Source organism: Plecotus auritus (genome assembly GCF_963455305.1).
Source record: "Plecotus auritus genome assembly, chromosome: 10".
Taxonomy (NCBI): domain Eukaryota; kingdom Metazoa; phylum Chordata; class Mammalia; order Chiroptera; family Vespertilionidae; genus Plecotus; species Plecotus auritus.
Window position 1 is genome coordinate 26,766,830 of NC_137785.1, and position 17,047 is coordinate 26,783,876.

Genomic DNA, 17,047 nt, shown 5'->3' on the forward strand with positions numbered 1-17,047 from the left:
TGGGGAACCACCTGCTGATCAGTCCAGTGGTGAGAGGCACAAGCATTGAGGCTTGCGGTGTCTGAGTTGTGACAGATAAGACACCAATGAACCTGACTAAAATCTTGATGAGCCCTTGAACTATAGAAGGGCAGAATTACTGCAAAAGGAAAAAAATTTCAAGCACAATGTGATTTCCCATTTTTACGCACTTAAGAGAGTGAACTACTGAGGGGACTGTTATATTCACTGTGTTTATGAGGAAATCTTCATCTAGAAACCATGGACCACGTCTGGTCAGGGCCCCTGCTTAAATTGTTAAAGCTGCTGCTCTAACAGTGTGCTGAAATGACTAAAAGAGAGTCCTAAGCTGTTTAACTCACTAGCTAACCTGTGGGAAACGAAAGGACATGCAAACCAAATCCCTATCTTTCTCACTGGGAGCCTGCGATCTGTGGGTGTTTTCACACTGACAGGTTTACAGAGGACCATACAGAGCTGTGTCTACATAATCCATAGCAGAACCTGTGCCAGTGCTAGTATTATGACTTTTTATATAATTTCAGAGCGGAGGTCAACTTCTGATCAGGTAACATATCAAAGATCAGGATCGTTCCCCTTATTCTGAGTAGCTGGAAGGTTCCATGTTTCCTCTCACATGGGTAATGAATTTGCACATACTTGGTAAAATTCATTACCATTTTTCTTTAAGGATTTGCAGTTCAAAAATGAAATATGTGTGACATATCACTGGGTTTGGATTGAAGAAAAAGTGTAATATCTGAGACCATCAGGTGTGTGCATGTAGAGACAGGGAGAGGGGAGATTAAGAACACATTGAACTGATAGCCGCTTTATGCATAATATACATGCAGGTTAGGCAGATCATCCAGGAATGGTTTTTCATGTGCACACAAATATAGTTAGTCACTTACTGTTAGAATTCAGGCCATTGTTTTATGTTGACTCCCAAAGTAAACAAACAAAAAACGTAAAGTGACACAGACTGATTTTTAATTCTGCCTCTTCACCTGCCCCTTTGAGCTATTGCTTGCTTTAAATAATTATTCTCACTTAATGTTCCTATGTCATCAGATGTATACATGGCACCCAACGCCATGCACTTGTTATTGTATAGTCCGTAGAAATAAGCCTGGTGCCTACTGTTGAAGGCTGGTCTAAGCTCTGAGGATGGCATTCCAGCTAGTGAAAGATGAGAATTGATTTATACAGATGATTTTGAAGTGGGAGCCTTTAGAATTGTGATGTTGTGGGCCAACAATCCAATTGTAGATCTTCTGTCCGTGAATGGAGGCAGTACATCACCCAGAGCGGGGCAGGCAGTGACCGAGCAGTGAGACATGCACCCTCCTAGGCCACACACCCACACTGGGCACCAATCCCAGGCCACTGGTAGGTCCATCTCATTGCACTGAAGACAGTCGGGTAAACCAGGCCCCAGTTAATGGAAGGCTTGCTGAAATAGGATGGAAAAGTGTGACTCCTTAAAAAAACAGTAAACAGTTGGCAAATCTTTTTGAGAGAATTACTTTCCATTTGGGGTGATGTTCCGTTGGCACCTGAGTTGAATTCCCAAAAGCCCCTCCAGAGTTGGAGAATACACCAAGGCTTAATAATTTGTGATTGGCAGGTGTTCAGCCAAGAGACAAGTTGGCCAAAAAGAAACTGAGTGAAGGCCTTGTAGCTGTTTTCCTAACTAAGGCTTAAGTAGAGGGGATTTAGCATAAATAATTTTCTTTGTTTTAATGGGAAATGATTATTAAAGTCAAATGAGCTCTTAAGATTTCTTAGTTGTATGATTTGCTGCGTAATCATTCTTTTCAGTTTTTTCTAACACATCTTATTCACCCACAAGGGATTGGCTCCGGCCTTGTGGTGTGACAGGAGCAGCCCAGAGGAGTTGCCACAACTGCATTCAAAGCCTCTTCTGTTTGGTTGTATTTTTACTGGCCTGTGCTCCTGGGCACATAAGTTAGCCTCTGAGGCTCCATTTCCTCTTGGCAAAGTGGAACTAATGATAACAAACAAGATGACATCTGTGTCGAATGCCCTGTGTGCAGCCGGGGCCCTGGGACCCCAGCCAGTCCTGCTGCTCCCATGTAAACTCACTGGCACCATGGTCCTGCCCACCATCCAGGGCTTTGGGTCCTTGTCTGCTCCCTTTAGGGCTGAATGATGACCGACGGGCTCTTCTGATGACTAAAATAGCGGATGTGTGATCCTGACATTTGCAGCCATTGGCAGCAGCCATCAGCAGCAGCCAGGATGTCCCCCAGAGCGGAGACTGCAGTGGAGAAGAACTCAGGGATATCCCTGTTATTGGTCTCCCTTTGCTCTCCTGGCTCAGTCTTCTCTAGCCTCCTTCACCCACTGGCTTTCCTCTTTGGTTTGGCCAATGGGGGGCATAGGAGGAAGAGAACCCCGAGCTCCAGGCCTTCATTCCACTGATCTGCCCTGGGCCCTTGCCTTGCTGCATCCCACCCTAGCACAGCTCCAGCTTGTAGCTTTAACTCCGTATCTGCGAAATGGGTTTTCTGAGGTTGAATCACCTTCCCGAGGAAGTTTACCCTTCCTCCCTCCTTTCTTCCCTCTCTCTCATTTGGAGTTATAGTGGTGATGGTTTCTCGTTTCAGTGTATGAGTGATAGCATGAACACAGACCATGCTGGGTAATATAGAAGCACCATGTAAAGTGTGAACTCACTCTTCACGAGCAGCCCTCACTCTCCTTCCCAGAGGTGGCCCACCATTGGCTGAGTGTGAAATGTTTTTTGAGAGTTTTTTCATTTGGACAAAGTTTAAAGAAGTTTTTTTTTACACCTGAAGTTAAACATTTGCGTTGTTTCTGACTCCTGGTGTCTCTGACCTCGGAGTGGGGTGCCTCGAGCACACTATGCAGTGAGAGCAAGCAGTTGTCACATTCGATCCAGGCTTTTCTGTGTTGGCCCAATGTGTTTGTGAGCAGCATGCTGTGTGCTTTAACAGTGCTAACGACTCCTGGGCCCATCTGAAGGATGTACAGGGGAGAGGACAGGACGCTGGTCTGGTTCAAGCCTAGGAACCCTCAGAAACGGGCATACTAAAACTTCCATTGTCCTTGCCTGTCTTATGTTTTCCTCTTTCTGAACCCTAGAGGTTAGAGAGATAGTCTCTCAGTGTCAAGGGACTGAGGTAAACACACTGTGAAGTCCCCAAATTCAGAATGCTTCCAGAGAAATGATCCATAGTGTCAGGAGTCCATGGACCTGCTGAAGGGATTCTTCTTAAATTGAACTTGAAATGTATGTAAACTAGGTCTTTACAAATCATTGAAGATAACAACAGTATGTGTATATGAATGTCCCTTCATTTAAAAGTCCCACAAAATTAACAACAGTGGATTTTGAACCTAAGGCTGATTGATTAGAGATGCCTTTGGGTTTATTAGTGGATTTTTCTTTCACAGTAGTCTGTCCTTCTGGCCATCTCCAAACTGGTTTCACCTCACGAGAAGGAAGATGATGATGTTTACTAGTATGTACCACACCTTCTGTTGAGTTTGGGTGGTTGTAACAGAACACCACAGAGTAGGGGCTTAAACAATAGACATTTGTTCCTCACTGTTCTGGGGGCTGGAAGTCAGATCAGCGTGCCAGGACATTTGGGTTCTCGTGAGGACTCTGTCTCTGGTTATGTCCTCCCATGGCTTTCCTTGGTGCAGGCATGGAGAGAGCACTTCTCTCAGAAGGGCACTAATTCCATCATAGGGACCCACCCTCATGGCCTTACCTAATCCTAATTGTCTCCCAGAGATCCCACCTCCAGACACCATCACAGTGGGGAATAGGGCTTCAACATATGAATTCTTTGTTGGGAGCGGGCGGGGTCGGGGGTGCGGGGGGAGGGGGAGGGAGGGGTTCCCACAGGCATTTAGTCCAGAGCGCCCTGTCTTTCTAGAAAGGATATGGAACGTTGTGACTGAGCTCTGCTGTGGATGCAGAAAGGGATTTGAGCCTGAAAATATTTGTGGCTACTTGGTCCTAGATATCTTGATCAGACAGTAATCTCACTGTCTTACCTCAATGTGGAATTTTCTGAGAGCTCCTGGAGAGTTCTTGACCCCAGGTGGAGTTGGAGCCCAGCGGCCATTTGCTCAGTGGGTCTTGTTAAGGGAACTGAGTGTCAGGAGAACAGCTCCTGCCCGTGGCCAGTTCTTCTCCATGGCAAATGGGAACCTGGTTATTTATTTCTTTGTTTATTTATTTATTATTTTGTTTAATCCTCATCCTGGAATATGTGAATATGTTCATTGATAGAGAGAGAGAGAGAGAAAGAGAGAGAGAGAGAGAGAGAGAGAGAGAGAGAGAGAGAGAGAGAGAGAGAGATTGATTGATCGGCTGTCTCTTATATGTGCTCTGACTGGGGATTGAATCCACAACATTTTTGGTGTATGGGATGACACTCCAACTGACTGAGCACCCAGCCAGGACTAGAAATCTGTCTCTTGAAGAGAGAGAGCTAGAAACATAAATGATGAAAGAGAATCATTGATCAGCTGCCTCCTGCACGCCCACAGTGAGGATTGAGCCCAAAACCTGGGCATGTGCCCTGACCAGGAATTGAACTGTGAACTCCTGGTTCAAAGATCAATGCTCAACCACTGAGCAACACTGGCTGGGCTGGGATCTATTTTTTTAAGAGACCATTGGCTTGTGTCTTCTGAATTTTGGCAGCTTTCTTATGATGGTCTTTAAGCAACAGTAGCAACTTAGGATTCGAGCCTGTGTCTGGCTGCTCTTGTCTGCAGCCGTGCACTACTGAGTTCATGTCTGTGTATCTTGCTGGGTGGCATCACTCTTTTTTTTTTAATTTTTTTTAAAAAATATATTTTATTGATTTTTTACAGAGAGGAAGGGAGAGGGATAGAGAGTTAGAAATATCGATGAGAGAGAAACATCGATCAGCTGCCTCCTGCACACCTCCCACTGGGGATGTGCCCGCAACCAAGGTACATGCCCTTGACCGGAATTGAACCCGGGACCCTTGAGTCCGCAGGCCGAAGCTCTATCCACTGAGCCAAACCGGTTAGGGCAGTGGCATCACTCTTTTACTGGCTGTTCTTGGTTTAGGACCTGACTGCACTGGACCCAACGCAGACCTGCTCCCACACCTATTAGGGTGTCCTGGAAGCCTATAACCTAGCAATTTGGAGGAAGACTGTTGGCTTCTCCTTTGAAAGGGCAGAGGGGCAAGCTACCCTTTGAGCTTACCTAGAGAGACCCACCTGTGAAGAGCTGACAAAGATTAGGGAGAGGAGAGGAACTGTCAGGATGTTCTCAGGAAGCAAAAAGCCCACACTTTTGTCAACTAAATACAGTTGACCAGATGGCCCTGGGCATGTATTCTAGCTGACTGTCTGAAAGTGTGAAGACTCTTCCTGGGCCATTATCCTTAAACCAGTGACCTCCACTGGGTGGCTTAAAACAGCCAGAAATGCATTCTCTTCCAGTTGTAGAGGCCAGAAATCCAAAATCAGCAGCAGCAGGGCAGCACTCCATCCAGAGGCTCTAGGGGTGGACCCTTCCTTGTCTCTCCCAGTTCTTGGGCCTCCTGACAGTCCTTGGCTGTGAGTGCGTCACTCCAACCTCTGCCTCTGTGTTTCCATGGTGTTCTCCTTTCTCCATCTATGTCCAATTCCCCTCTTCTTATAAGGATATTTTTCATTGAATTAGGATCTATCCTGCTCTAATGTGACCTCATCTTTTGCATTCTCCAAGACCCCATTTCAAATAAGTTCCAACTATAGGTTTCAGAGGTTAGGACGAGGAGATAGCTTAGAAGACATAATTGATCCCACTATATCCCCGACCCCAACATTGGCCAACTAACCCCACCTTGGGCCTATATCCCATAGAGATGTGTGACAAATCCAGGCTCTGCACCATGACACAAGTTATTTGTGAAACAATGTGAGTTGGTGACGTTCTGGGTGCGGTGGGGCTTCCTGTGGGAGATACCTGTGTGCTCTCTGTGCCTTCACGTCCCTCCCGGGACTCCCAATCACTATCTGATGTGCACACAGGTGCAGTCTTTTCTTCGCTTGTATGAAAGGACACTCAGTAGTGGGCAGATTTTCCTGCACCTCCTCAGTGCCTGGAAGTCATGATGCATTGAGGGTAGGCATGGGAGTGGAGTCATCTGTAGAACTGTTGCCTTGAAAGGGGGAGAGTGTCATCCTCACCAGAGGCCCCTGGTGAAGACAGAGATAGGTTGATACCTAATGAGACTTTGTCCACTGGGTGTGTAATAGTCTTACTATTAGATAGTAGTGATAATAGTCTTACTGTTAGTATTTAGTGTGTAATAAATAGTTTTACTATAAGTAAGTAGTGATAATAGTCTTACTATTAGTAGTCAGTGTATAATAGTTTTGCTATTAGTAAGTGTTGTCTTGCTATTAGTAAGTAGTGATGATAGTCTTACTATTAGTAGTTGATATGTACTAGTCTTACTGTTAGTAAGTAGTGATAATAGTCCTACTATTAGTAGTCAGTGTATAATAGTCTTACTGTTAGTAGTCAGTGTGTAATAGTCTTACTGTTAGTAGCTGGTGTACAAATCAGTTTCTGAACTTTTTTTACTTCTCTGTAAGAGATGGCAAGCACCATGGTTTATCACAATAGAATAATAACACTGGGCTGGTGGAGGCTGTGTCTCCAATATGAGGAATGTGTAGATGTCCCATTAGTCATCATGAATATCGAAGCTGTGTTTCTGCAACATGATGAACTTTTAAATTTATGCAAGAACTCTTTTAAATATTTCCTCTGTAGTTGCACCTGCCATAGGAGGCACCTCTCTTGGTTTTTCCCAGGGAGGCCATTGGTCTGCAACCTAGATCACTCCTGCAATCTGGTTTGTAGGTGAGAATATGAAGACTGAAAGACTTTTTTATCCATTCCAATTAGGAGGGAAAATTAGTTGACACCCATATCACTCAGTAAAACATAGATATTTATAAAGTGGTACTTTATTAATGCTTCTTACTGACTTGAACTCAATAGGAAAGTTGCATCGCATCTTTTTAGTTGTTTTGTTTTGCCACATCACAGTGAACACAACAATAATTTTTGCTGTTCTGTGCAGTGAGTTTTCGGAATTGAAAAAAGGTCAGAGCCGTGAGAACACTGTCATGGGACAGTGAGAGGAAGCAGCCCTGAGCACAGTGCTTGCACAGTCTCTGTCTGAGGTGGTGGCCACTTTGTTCTCATTATCAGTTGGGACGATAGCTGGCATCCCATTTCATTGCAGCCAGGAAGTGTGATGGCTAGCAGACTGGCAATGCTTCCCCTTTCTGAGGTCTGAAAGGCACTATAGTGCTGTGATGTATCACTTACACGCATAATTAAAATAAACCTTTCATTTCATTCTTGCTCTGTCTCACCCACTCCACACCCACCCCTTCTAGAAGCTAGAGGCCTCCTGGGAAAGAGTGAAGGGCCTTAAATTTGACTCTGGCTGAGTTATTAAACCTCCTTCCACCCCCAGCCCCAATTAACTGGGAAGTTTTAAGACACATGGTTAAGATTTGTTCCCAGGAAGGCTGAGCTATCTGGAACGATGGGGATGAATACCAAGTATCTCCAGACTTCCGTTTCTGTTTTATTCTATTTTTTAGGTTTTGTTTTGCTTTCTCTTAGATTGTGTTTGAGATTCATGCTCCAATGCTGGAACACTCAAGCCACAGAGCGTATGGCAGAACCTGCTTTTTATTACTGCTTGCCACACAGCATCTTTGTGTGCACATAATCTAGACTGGGTTCCCTGGAGCATCTTCCCTCGGCTCCAGGCTGTAAATCTGGCTTATGGCTGTTAGCCTGTTAGCTTTGCAACTGTAGCCTTGCTGGCCGTAGAATGCTTTTCTGAAATGTTGCTTCAGTTGGCTTGAACCTGAGGGCTATGAGAAGTCTCTGTGCTGGGTCTTGTTGAGGACCGATCCCAGAGGAGCCTTGTTGTTTGAGCTCCTTTCAGACCAACTACTAATGGCGATATGGTTTATGAAAGCACTCAAAATGGAGTCTAGGGAAACATTCTGCTGGTCCGTCAGAGAGTTTAAAGGCTTAAGAATGGTCATTTGTTTTTGGCATTTGCTGTACAAATGTACAAAAAAGATTTTAGGCTGGTAGATCTCCTGGCCATTTGGTTTGGGAGCATCTCCGGAGCAGGCTTCTTTCTCTAAGCTCCTCACTTTTCTATGACAGGGAAGCTGCTCCTAGAATTAATAACCAGACTTGAGAAAGTCATCCTGGTTGGTTGATTACGTTACCTTAACAAGTTCAATTTAAAGATGTTTTATAAAATTGATTTTTAGTGAGAAAGGAAAGGAGAGGGAGAGAGAGAGAGAGAGAGAGAGAGAGAGAGAGAGAGAGAGAGAGAGAGAGAAACATGGATGTGAGAGGGAAACATTGATTGGCTGCCTCCTGCACACCCACTCCCGCCGATTGAGCCTGAAACTGGGCATGTGTCCTGATCCAGAATCAAACCGGCAACCTTTTTGGTGCACAGGATGATGCCCAACCAACTGAGCAATACTGGCCAGGGCAACAAGTTCAATCTATAATAATAAAAGCGTAATATGCTAGTTAGACCAGACAACTGAAAGACCTTCCGAATGTCCTTCCTGACAAAGCTGTGGTGGCGGAGGCTGAGGCAGAGGCGGTTAGGGGCGATCAAGCAGGCAGGCGAGCGGTTAGGGGCGATCAGGCAGGCAGGCAGGCAGAGCGGTTAGGAGTCAGGGTCCTGGATTGCAAGAGGGATGTCCAACTGCCAGTTTAGGCTCGATCCCGCAGGGATCCCTGTGGGATTGGGCCTAAACTGGCAGTTGGACATTACCCGAGGGGTCCCAGATTGCAAGAGGGTGCAGGACGGGCTGAGGGGAGACCCCCCCCCCCCGCCGCATGCACGAATTTCGTGCACCGGGCCTCTAGTTTAAACATAAACACAAAACAAGTAAGGGATTTGTTTCTAGGAGGCCTCGGGATTAGTGGTCTCGTTCCTGGCCACAAACTTAATTAAACTGTTATAAGCAGATCTTGTAAGTTCATTAAGGGTTTCTTCTTGGGTTTCTTTGGGGTGGGGAGGAGTGTTAGGTTTTCTTTTCTTTTTTAATCTGGGTGGATTCTTGGTTGGATTGGGAATTCTATATCTGAATATTACTGAAAAGTCCTTGGGCTTCTTGCATTTATTTTTGGTTCTGCACCAGTTTTACATTATCTCATTTGGGTATTAAACAGTTTCAGAATTAGCAATGTAGAAAGGAAAACCAGATGTGTGTGCTCCACAAAACAGTGCTCTTAGGTCCAGGATCCCCTTAGTAGGCTGCTTTATATCTGTGCCCTGGGCCACTTTGCTTTTGGAAAATAATTGGCTGTGCTTCAGAAATGTACAGAGGAACCCTCTGAATGAAGCTGGGGTGTGGCCCATGCCTGCACCCCACCCCTGAGTGCCTCACAGACAATGTGCTGCCCTTCGGGGAGCCCCACTCTAAGTGAAGCCGCAGGCTCGCAGTGGCTGGCAGCCAGGAGGTGCTGCCTCTGGCTACTGGCCTGGAAGCTCACTGCATTCCAGTTAGATCTTTCTACATTTCAGAGCCTGTTTGGAAAAGGTACCGAACAGAAAATGAGCAGGAAGAAGGAGCTGAAGGCTCATTTTTGGGAAATGAGTGGGAATTCATCCAGGCCAGCTTTGTGCCACAGATGGGGCTGTGGTGAGATGAGCAGGAGGCAGGCTTAGGTGCTGGGCCACCCACCCTCTCCCAGTGCTGGAGTCAAGGTGTTGGAGCTGAGCAGCAGGGCTCCCGCTGAGGCCTCACGTGGCAGAAGTCCCCTGGGCAGGTTTCTCTGCAGGGTCTGGAGTATGAGGAGGGGTCGAATGATAACTAAGTGGCTGGAAGGCTTTTCCTCTAGTAGTTTGCACGTTAAATGTTTAACTCATTTCTGATCACTGACCAAAACCAAACCAATGTGGAAATGTTTAAAAGGCATAGCATTTTGAATGAATTCCCAATGGAGAACATTTTCCTATTTTTATTTTCATTTACCAGCCAGGGTGATAATGTGCCTATCTTCACTATTATAATTTTGCACAATTAGATTCTGAGGTTTCTGACATTATAATTCTTAAGATTTAATCAGCTGTGTAGATCATGTGAGAAGTCCCTTTATTGGCAATGCTGACAGGGGAAAATCTATCTTAGGATACCGTAAAATGCCTTTCGTTTGTAAAGGGTAGTGGCTCATCGCCAAAACCAGAGTACAGGCAGAACCTTTTTGGAAATAAGTTCCATGATTTCATAAGTTTCCTTTAAAAATTGTTATATGATTTGACCTTAAATTCACTTATTAAGGGATCTTTAAAATATACATCAATTATAAACTGTTACTACATTAAAATACCTAACATTTTAGCTTAGTATTTGAAAACATTGCTTAGATTTTTAAAGTTTAGTCCAGAATCTAGAAATCAGTGCTGAGTTAGGGCAGCCATGGCATCACAGTCTGTACCCTCTCTCGCTTTCACCCACCAAAAGGGCAGGTGGCTGTGTGGTTTTGAGGATTTCCTACCAGATCTCTTACCTTTTGTCTTTTCCCCGTTTTGAGTTGTCCTAGCTGTTGTGGGACAGCATTGTTGCCCAGCACAACCTCTGACCTGAACCACAAACTTCCACTGAGTGGGATGTTGTTGCCCACATTACTTTTTCCTCTGCTTTGCCACTGGGAATAAATGACACTTGATTGTGCCAATTAGACACGAGGTGCTGCACCAGGGGGACATGAGGGCTGATAAGAATATTGCATGGACATTTCTACAGGGGACTACTTCATAAAAAGTTCACAGATGCCTGTAAGTCAGGAGTTGTCAGCAGATGCCACAAGTACTGTGCCAGGTTCCAAACCAGCAGGTCCCCCACTCGCAGTTGTGTTGTCTTAGACTTGAAATAAGGTCTGGTGGGACACAGGGCCAATTAATGACACATTGTCGGTCAGTGTTTCTGCAGTGGCTCCTCTGCTGAGTTAGAGGTTTTGAATCTCCAGATTCCTAAGAACGTAGCTATACGTTAAGTAGCGCAAAGAATTAACAATTTGAGAAATGTTGTGAAGATGGGGAACGAGGAATGATGGCATAGAAGCCTTGAGACAGAGTGGTTCAGTCATTAACTTCAGACTTACAGACCAGGGTGAAGCAACCTGTGAAGAGGAGGAACTGGTGGCCCCCCTCCAAAAAGAGGCAAAGGGATGAAACACAAGCTAGCCACTGCTGAACCTTCTGATGGACAGAGGCTCCTAAAACACTTCCATGACTAAACACAGCTTCGGGTCCCAGCTAGTTTTTCTTGATTAGAGTCCTTTGACCTGTTCGTGTTGGGAGTTTGTGGAGTAGAGAGCATATAGGGATGCTTGCTGGAGGGACCTAGGGAGCTCGCCTAGATCTTGCTGCCCTTTCTTAAATAACAATGATGCCTTCCCAAGCTACAAGGAGACTGATGCCCAGCGGAGGCCCTCTGGACCATGCAGAGGGGACTCGGATTCTCAGCTTTGAGAACTGAGGGCTGTGGGTGTGCTTCAGGGATATCCCCAAGCTCTGTTGTCCCCTGACTGCTCCCAGGCAGAGCTGGCTCCTTAGTTGGACTGTGGCCACACTAGCTGTGGCCACACCAGCTGCTGCCTTTGACTGCTCAGCCCTATGGACCATGGGGGTGGGGGGTAGGGTGGCAGCCTCCCTGGTGATGGGAAAGCAAAGCTATGGAACTGGACAGAACCGTGCTCTGTTTTCTGATCATGAAAGATATGAAGGAGAGTAAGTGCTGGGGAAAAGAAAGTGAATAATAGAGACTTTAGTTTTCTCCAATTTTATTTTTTAACCTTTCAAAAACTCATTAGTGCAAACAGTTTATAATGGAAAAGAGTAGTGTTTTAATAAAGAGCCATTGTTGTCAGCTCAGCCCTTTGGGGATCCAGAAACAAGTTCCTGTGCTCGAAGAAGGCAGTTTCAGAAATGGCGAGTGCAGTGTGTGCGTATCTTGTGGCTGCTGTATAGACTGGAGGGCAGAATCTGACATGGTCTCCCTGGGCTAAAGCCCGGGGTCGCAGGGCTGGTTCCTCTGGAGGCTTCTTTTCCAGCTTCCAGAGGCTCCGCAGTCCTTGGCTCGTGGCCCCTTCCTCATCTCCCAAGCCAACCATGGCCAGTGACTTTTTGCATGTGGCATCCCTCTGCCTCTCTGCAGCTGGGAAAGTCTCTGCTTTCAAGATACCCGTGTGACATTGGGCCCACCTGATACTCAAGGACATTCTCCCCATCTTGAAATGATCAGCTCAATCCTGTCTGTAGAGTGCATCTGTGAGTATCAGGACACACACCTGCAGGTCTGGGGAGAAAGATGTGTGCATTTTGGGGACAGTATCCTCCCAACATAGCCAGCTGGTGTTAGATTGTGAAACTGTGGTTTCTGAAGAAACGAAAAATAGTTAACAACCTTCTGTCATCTTTTATTCTAAAAATGGAATTTACCTGTTTTTCCACTGATGAATTCCTTGTTAAAGAAATAGAACTATCGTTTGTAAAAAAACTAGAATGTTATTTTAAAACCACAGACTCTATTTTCATAAGGACTCCGAGCCCACCTTTCCCAGAGTGGGCAATCCTTCTCTTCTCTCTGTGGATCCACACCTTCTTCCTTAGCTCTTATGCTGTTGCAGGAGGTAGTGGGCTGGCTGGGTATTGTGGTCATTGTTGCCCCACTGTGGATGGGCCACAAGTGACCCTGGAAGGTGGTGCCATAGGCATATAATTTTGAAGGAGGAGTGGGGTTCAACGCCCAAGTAAAAACCCTCACAGCTATGGCATCTAACTGTCATGAATATAAAGCCTCAGAGATCTCCTTTCCTACCTCCCCATCCTGGCTTTCGGGAGGTCAAGGCACCAGCCTACCTTCTGGCTGCGAGAGCACCAGGTGCGCTGGGCTGGAGGTGGGCCTGGATGTGGGGGTGCTCATGAGTGGTAGGGTTATATAGACCCTGTCCCTGGGCCCTCACCAGGCCCCCACCTCCAGGCATAGTCCAGGGTGCTGTCTCTGGTTGTCATGGGGGCCCGTGCATTGGTGATTTGTCTCTGGAACTTGGTCTCACCCTTCTCCCCGCCCCTCCTCCCCGGGAGTTCTACCGCTATCCTTCATCAGTGTCTTCTCACCCAACTGCCACTCCTCACGCAGAGGTCTTCTTGGCTCCATCTGGAGCATTGGGTGTTGTAACTCACACCCATGTTTCTGCTATTTCTTAAACTCGATGGTCAACTCTTGGGGGGCCTTCTTCATCTCCCCTGACTTGCAAATGCTCCAGGGGCTCCGGGAAAAGCCGAGGAATGTGTCCTCCCTGTGGGTGGAGAACATGCTGCCTTTCCTGTCCCTCCTGGCCACCCTCCATGTCTCCATCTCCTGACCTAGAACAACAGTGATTTCCCAAGGTATTCATGTGCTTTATCTCCTGCTCCATCTCCCACTTTTTCTCCATCCCAGTGCCCTCAGGCATGCCTTTGGCCACATCTCACACTCACTCTTCAGAAACCTGAGCTGGTTTCTTACTTCCTATAAGGCTTAAAAGCCATCTTTCTGTCCGATATGTGGATGTTTGAGGGAGGTCCCTTGCAGATCACACACACATACATTCACACATGCTCACTACACACACACACACACACACGCACGCACACACACACACACACACACGCACACACACACGTTACCCCAGATGATTTGCAGGCAGGCGGACCCCACAGTGTGGAGTGCAGTGCTGGGTTGTCCTCCTTGGTCCATGCGGTCACATGGAGTCTGCACGCATGGCTTTCACTCTGCCCTATGCCCGTGATGGTGCTAACGGTGTCTGCTTTGTCCCTCCAGGTGCTTCAGGGGGCCCAGCTGATAGCCGTGGCCTCCTCAGACCCCACAGCCACAGGCATGGATGGGTCACCTCTCCAGGGCAGTGACATCCAGGTCCAGTACGTCCAGCTGGCGCCAGTGACTGACCACACCACAGCAGCTCAGGTGGGTCTCTGTGGACAAGTCCTGGGTCTTCTGTAGGTATGAACACAGCTTGGTTATTTCTACTTCTGATGTTCTTATGGAAGGAAGGTGAGAAGTTAGATCTCAACCCAGGTGCTAGTCTTAAACTGATTCTTGAGCTATTTTGTCTTGTGCAAATGTTTCTCTATAAACTCAGGAGCTAAAAATAAATTCTGGTCAATTCTCCTTCGAAAGTGAGGGGTTCCCGTTGACCTGAGACCTTGCTGCTCCTCTGTGTGGGCAGCACCCGGCCCAGGGCCCAGGGCCCAGGGGTTGGCACTTCCACTGGCGCAGCCCTCGGCCTTCACCCTTTTCCCAGGGGCAGGTTTTTGGGGCACTTGCCTCTGAGCAGCCCGCTGCTTTAGAGTGGAAATGTAGGATGGCCCGGCTAGCTGTGGTGTCTGCACTTGGTCCTGGGGGCACCATTTGGCCAAGTTTCCAGCTTCCCACACCATACTTCTAGCATAGCAGTCTGCCGGCCGTGGCGGGAACTCTGCATTTGTGAGGCCCACCTGTGTTTGCTATGTGCTTGTTTGGCATGTCTGCTTGAGCACTGACGAGCTTCCACGGAAGCCTCTCGTTATCTGGTTTTGCTGGATCTCCGCTTACGCTGCCCTCATCCATGCTTCCTGGGAGCACTGGAAACCCGGCTTTCACGCTCCGTTTGGACACTTCTGAAATGTCAGATGGGAGAGTCTCTTCTTTAGATATTTGAAGTGTTCTTGGAGCTGCCCCACTGTGAGTGTGCTCAGTGGTGCGAGCATCGTGGCCTCTCTAGAGTCACCCTGTTTGGGGGGGCACCCAGGCCTGCCTCTCACCCCCTTGTTCTAGTGGGGAGAGCTCGCATAAGCCTGACAGCCTGATCCCCTTTAGGGGACAGTGTGAGTGGTTCTGTATGGTTAACTGGTTGTGTTTAGAACAACCAGTTCTAAAGTCAGTGCATATTCCTATTTCACAAGAGTGACCACAGGGTTGGTCCTGAGAGGGCAGTGGGTTGTGGGAATACGCAAGGTTGCTGGTGCTGTGAAGGGCACAGAGAGGCTGGTGGCCTGCATTCTCAGACCTCACAGGCGGTGGTGTTAAATCACTAACTTTACTGCTGAGATAAGACAAATGCCATTGTGATGCAGGTGCTTGGCCATGGGAAGGCAGGGGGCATGTGTCTGGGCAGCCTTGGCTGGGGAGGCCTCAGAGCTCCCTGCCCACAGGACCCTGTGGATGTTCTGTTCTAGCCTCCTAGGTATTGGCTCCTGCCCCGCCCTTTGCATGGTCTGCTGTCCTCTCTGGGTCTGCTCCTCTCCTTTTTGCTAAGCTTCTTGTGTCTCGATGCCGTCAGCCTTTGACATTTAGAATTAAAGCCCCGCATTTCCAGGTGGTCCCTCTTCCCTCCTGCACTCTGCTCTGCACTGTGCTAGGTGTCGTGTGCTCTCCAATGCCCTGGGAGGAAAGGAAGTTCTCATTTGGTTTTCTTGCAGCATCGTGAGGTGGTTGCTGAGGAATGGAGCCAAGTAGGTTGCCCAAGGTGACCCTGGTGACCAGGTGCCAGCTCAGTGAACTCAGCAGTCCTCTGAGGACTTAAATTCTTATTCTCCTGACTCACAATGAGGCCCCAGTTGGCCCAGAGTTTGGGAAAGGTGTCCTAAAGAAGGTGTGCGCCTTACCCCCCACCAGACCTCTCCAGCCGCTCCCACAGCCCAGGCACTTCCCACTCTGAGTGGTGTTGGGCTTCCTCAGAGCAGTGGCCCCAGAGGCCCTTCCACTATAGAGAGGGATGAGGCATGGCCTGGAGCCGGTGAAGGGTGTGTGCGTGTGGGGAGAGGAATTCTCCCTGACCAGTTTTCTGTTGTGATTTAAGAACAAACCTGTCCTAGAAGAAACCTCCCATGTGTACCCACCTCATCCCACGCCAGGTGATAGTGTCTGATACCCACACTGTTGTGAAAGGGTCATGTGTAAAGGCAGTTCACTCCTGCTGCCGGGTAGGCACAGAGGTTGGCATGGTGTGTGTTCTTCAGGTCTGGGGGCTCTGTGGTGGGTCATCTTCCATGTTGTAGGTTTGTCGTCATTACAGATTTCAGAGTTGAGGAAAGCTGTGTCCATTTTAGCCCCTTGCCACCTTGGCTTCCTGGCATCGTTTTTTGTCTCTGTTCACACCTGGCAGGTCTCGAGATCCATTCAATTAGTACAGATAGAAGAGCAGAGAATGAGATGCATGCTTACTGCCCCAGCCTGTAGCCTCTTTCCCGTCTGCAGACACCAGCACTGTCTAGTCCACTGTCCCTCGTCCAGAAATGTGTGGGGAAGCCCCCATCTCGTCTGTGTTAGCTGGTCCCTTTTTTGTTGCTTTTGCCCAGCCTCTCTGTGGGCTCTTAGACAGGCAGCATGGGCGATGCCTGTGCTGAGTCCTTCGTCTGAGACTGGAAGGCCTCTGCTTCAAGGAAACACTGTTAAATGCCATTTGTATAGTATTTCAAAATCTCAGCCTTGAACTGCAGTAGGGGTTGTAGTGCCAGCCCCTATGCCCAGGGACTTCCGCCTTCCAGTCTCTGTGGCTTCCTTTGTCTCTTTTCAGTTGCCATGCCAGGCCCCTCCAGCTAAATTTCCTGCCAGGGAAGCTGGGACTGCCTCTGAGGGTCTAGTCTTTGTGACATTGCCTTTGACAGACAGCTTAGAGGACCCTAAAAATCCCAAACTCTCCATCTGGGAGCCAGTTCTGCATGGTTTAGATGGATGACTGGTGACTTATTCCAAGATTATATTTTTCCCTTTAATGTATCTTAACATTTTAAATATGCATTTAAAAATGTCTTAATATCTATAACTCATTGTTTAGAACTTATGTCTTTAAGGGGAGAAAGCTAGCTGTCCCTAAAATGCTTTTTTGGAACATTGGAACAGTTTTTATAAGAAAAGGCAAAATGATAACTGAAATTCTAGGCAAATATATTAGGTTAAG

At 47.4% G+C, this 17,047-nt stretch overlaps 1 protein-coding gene across 6 annotated transcripts in view; it reads left to right on the forward strand.

The window, feature by feature from the left end:
- The window catches only part of BANP (BTG3 associated nuclear protein), a 160,710-nt gene that overhangs the window by 117,638 nt on the left and 26,025 nt on the right, over window positions 1-17,047 (forward strand). For all 6 annotated transcript variants that reach the window (XM_080643796.1, XM_080643795.1, XM_080643797.1 and 3 more), the window contains one exon: window positions 13,930-14,073. In XM_080643796.1, the coding sequence (XP_080499922.1) occupies window positions 13,930-14,073 (144 nt within the window). The remainder of the gene's footprint in view (window positions 1-13,929; window positions 14,074-17,047) is intronic.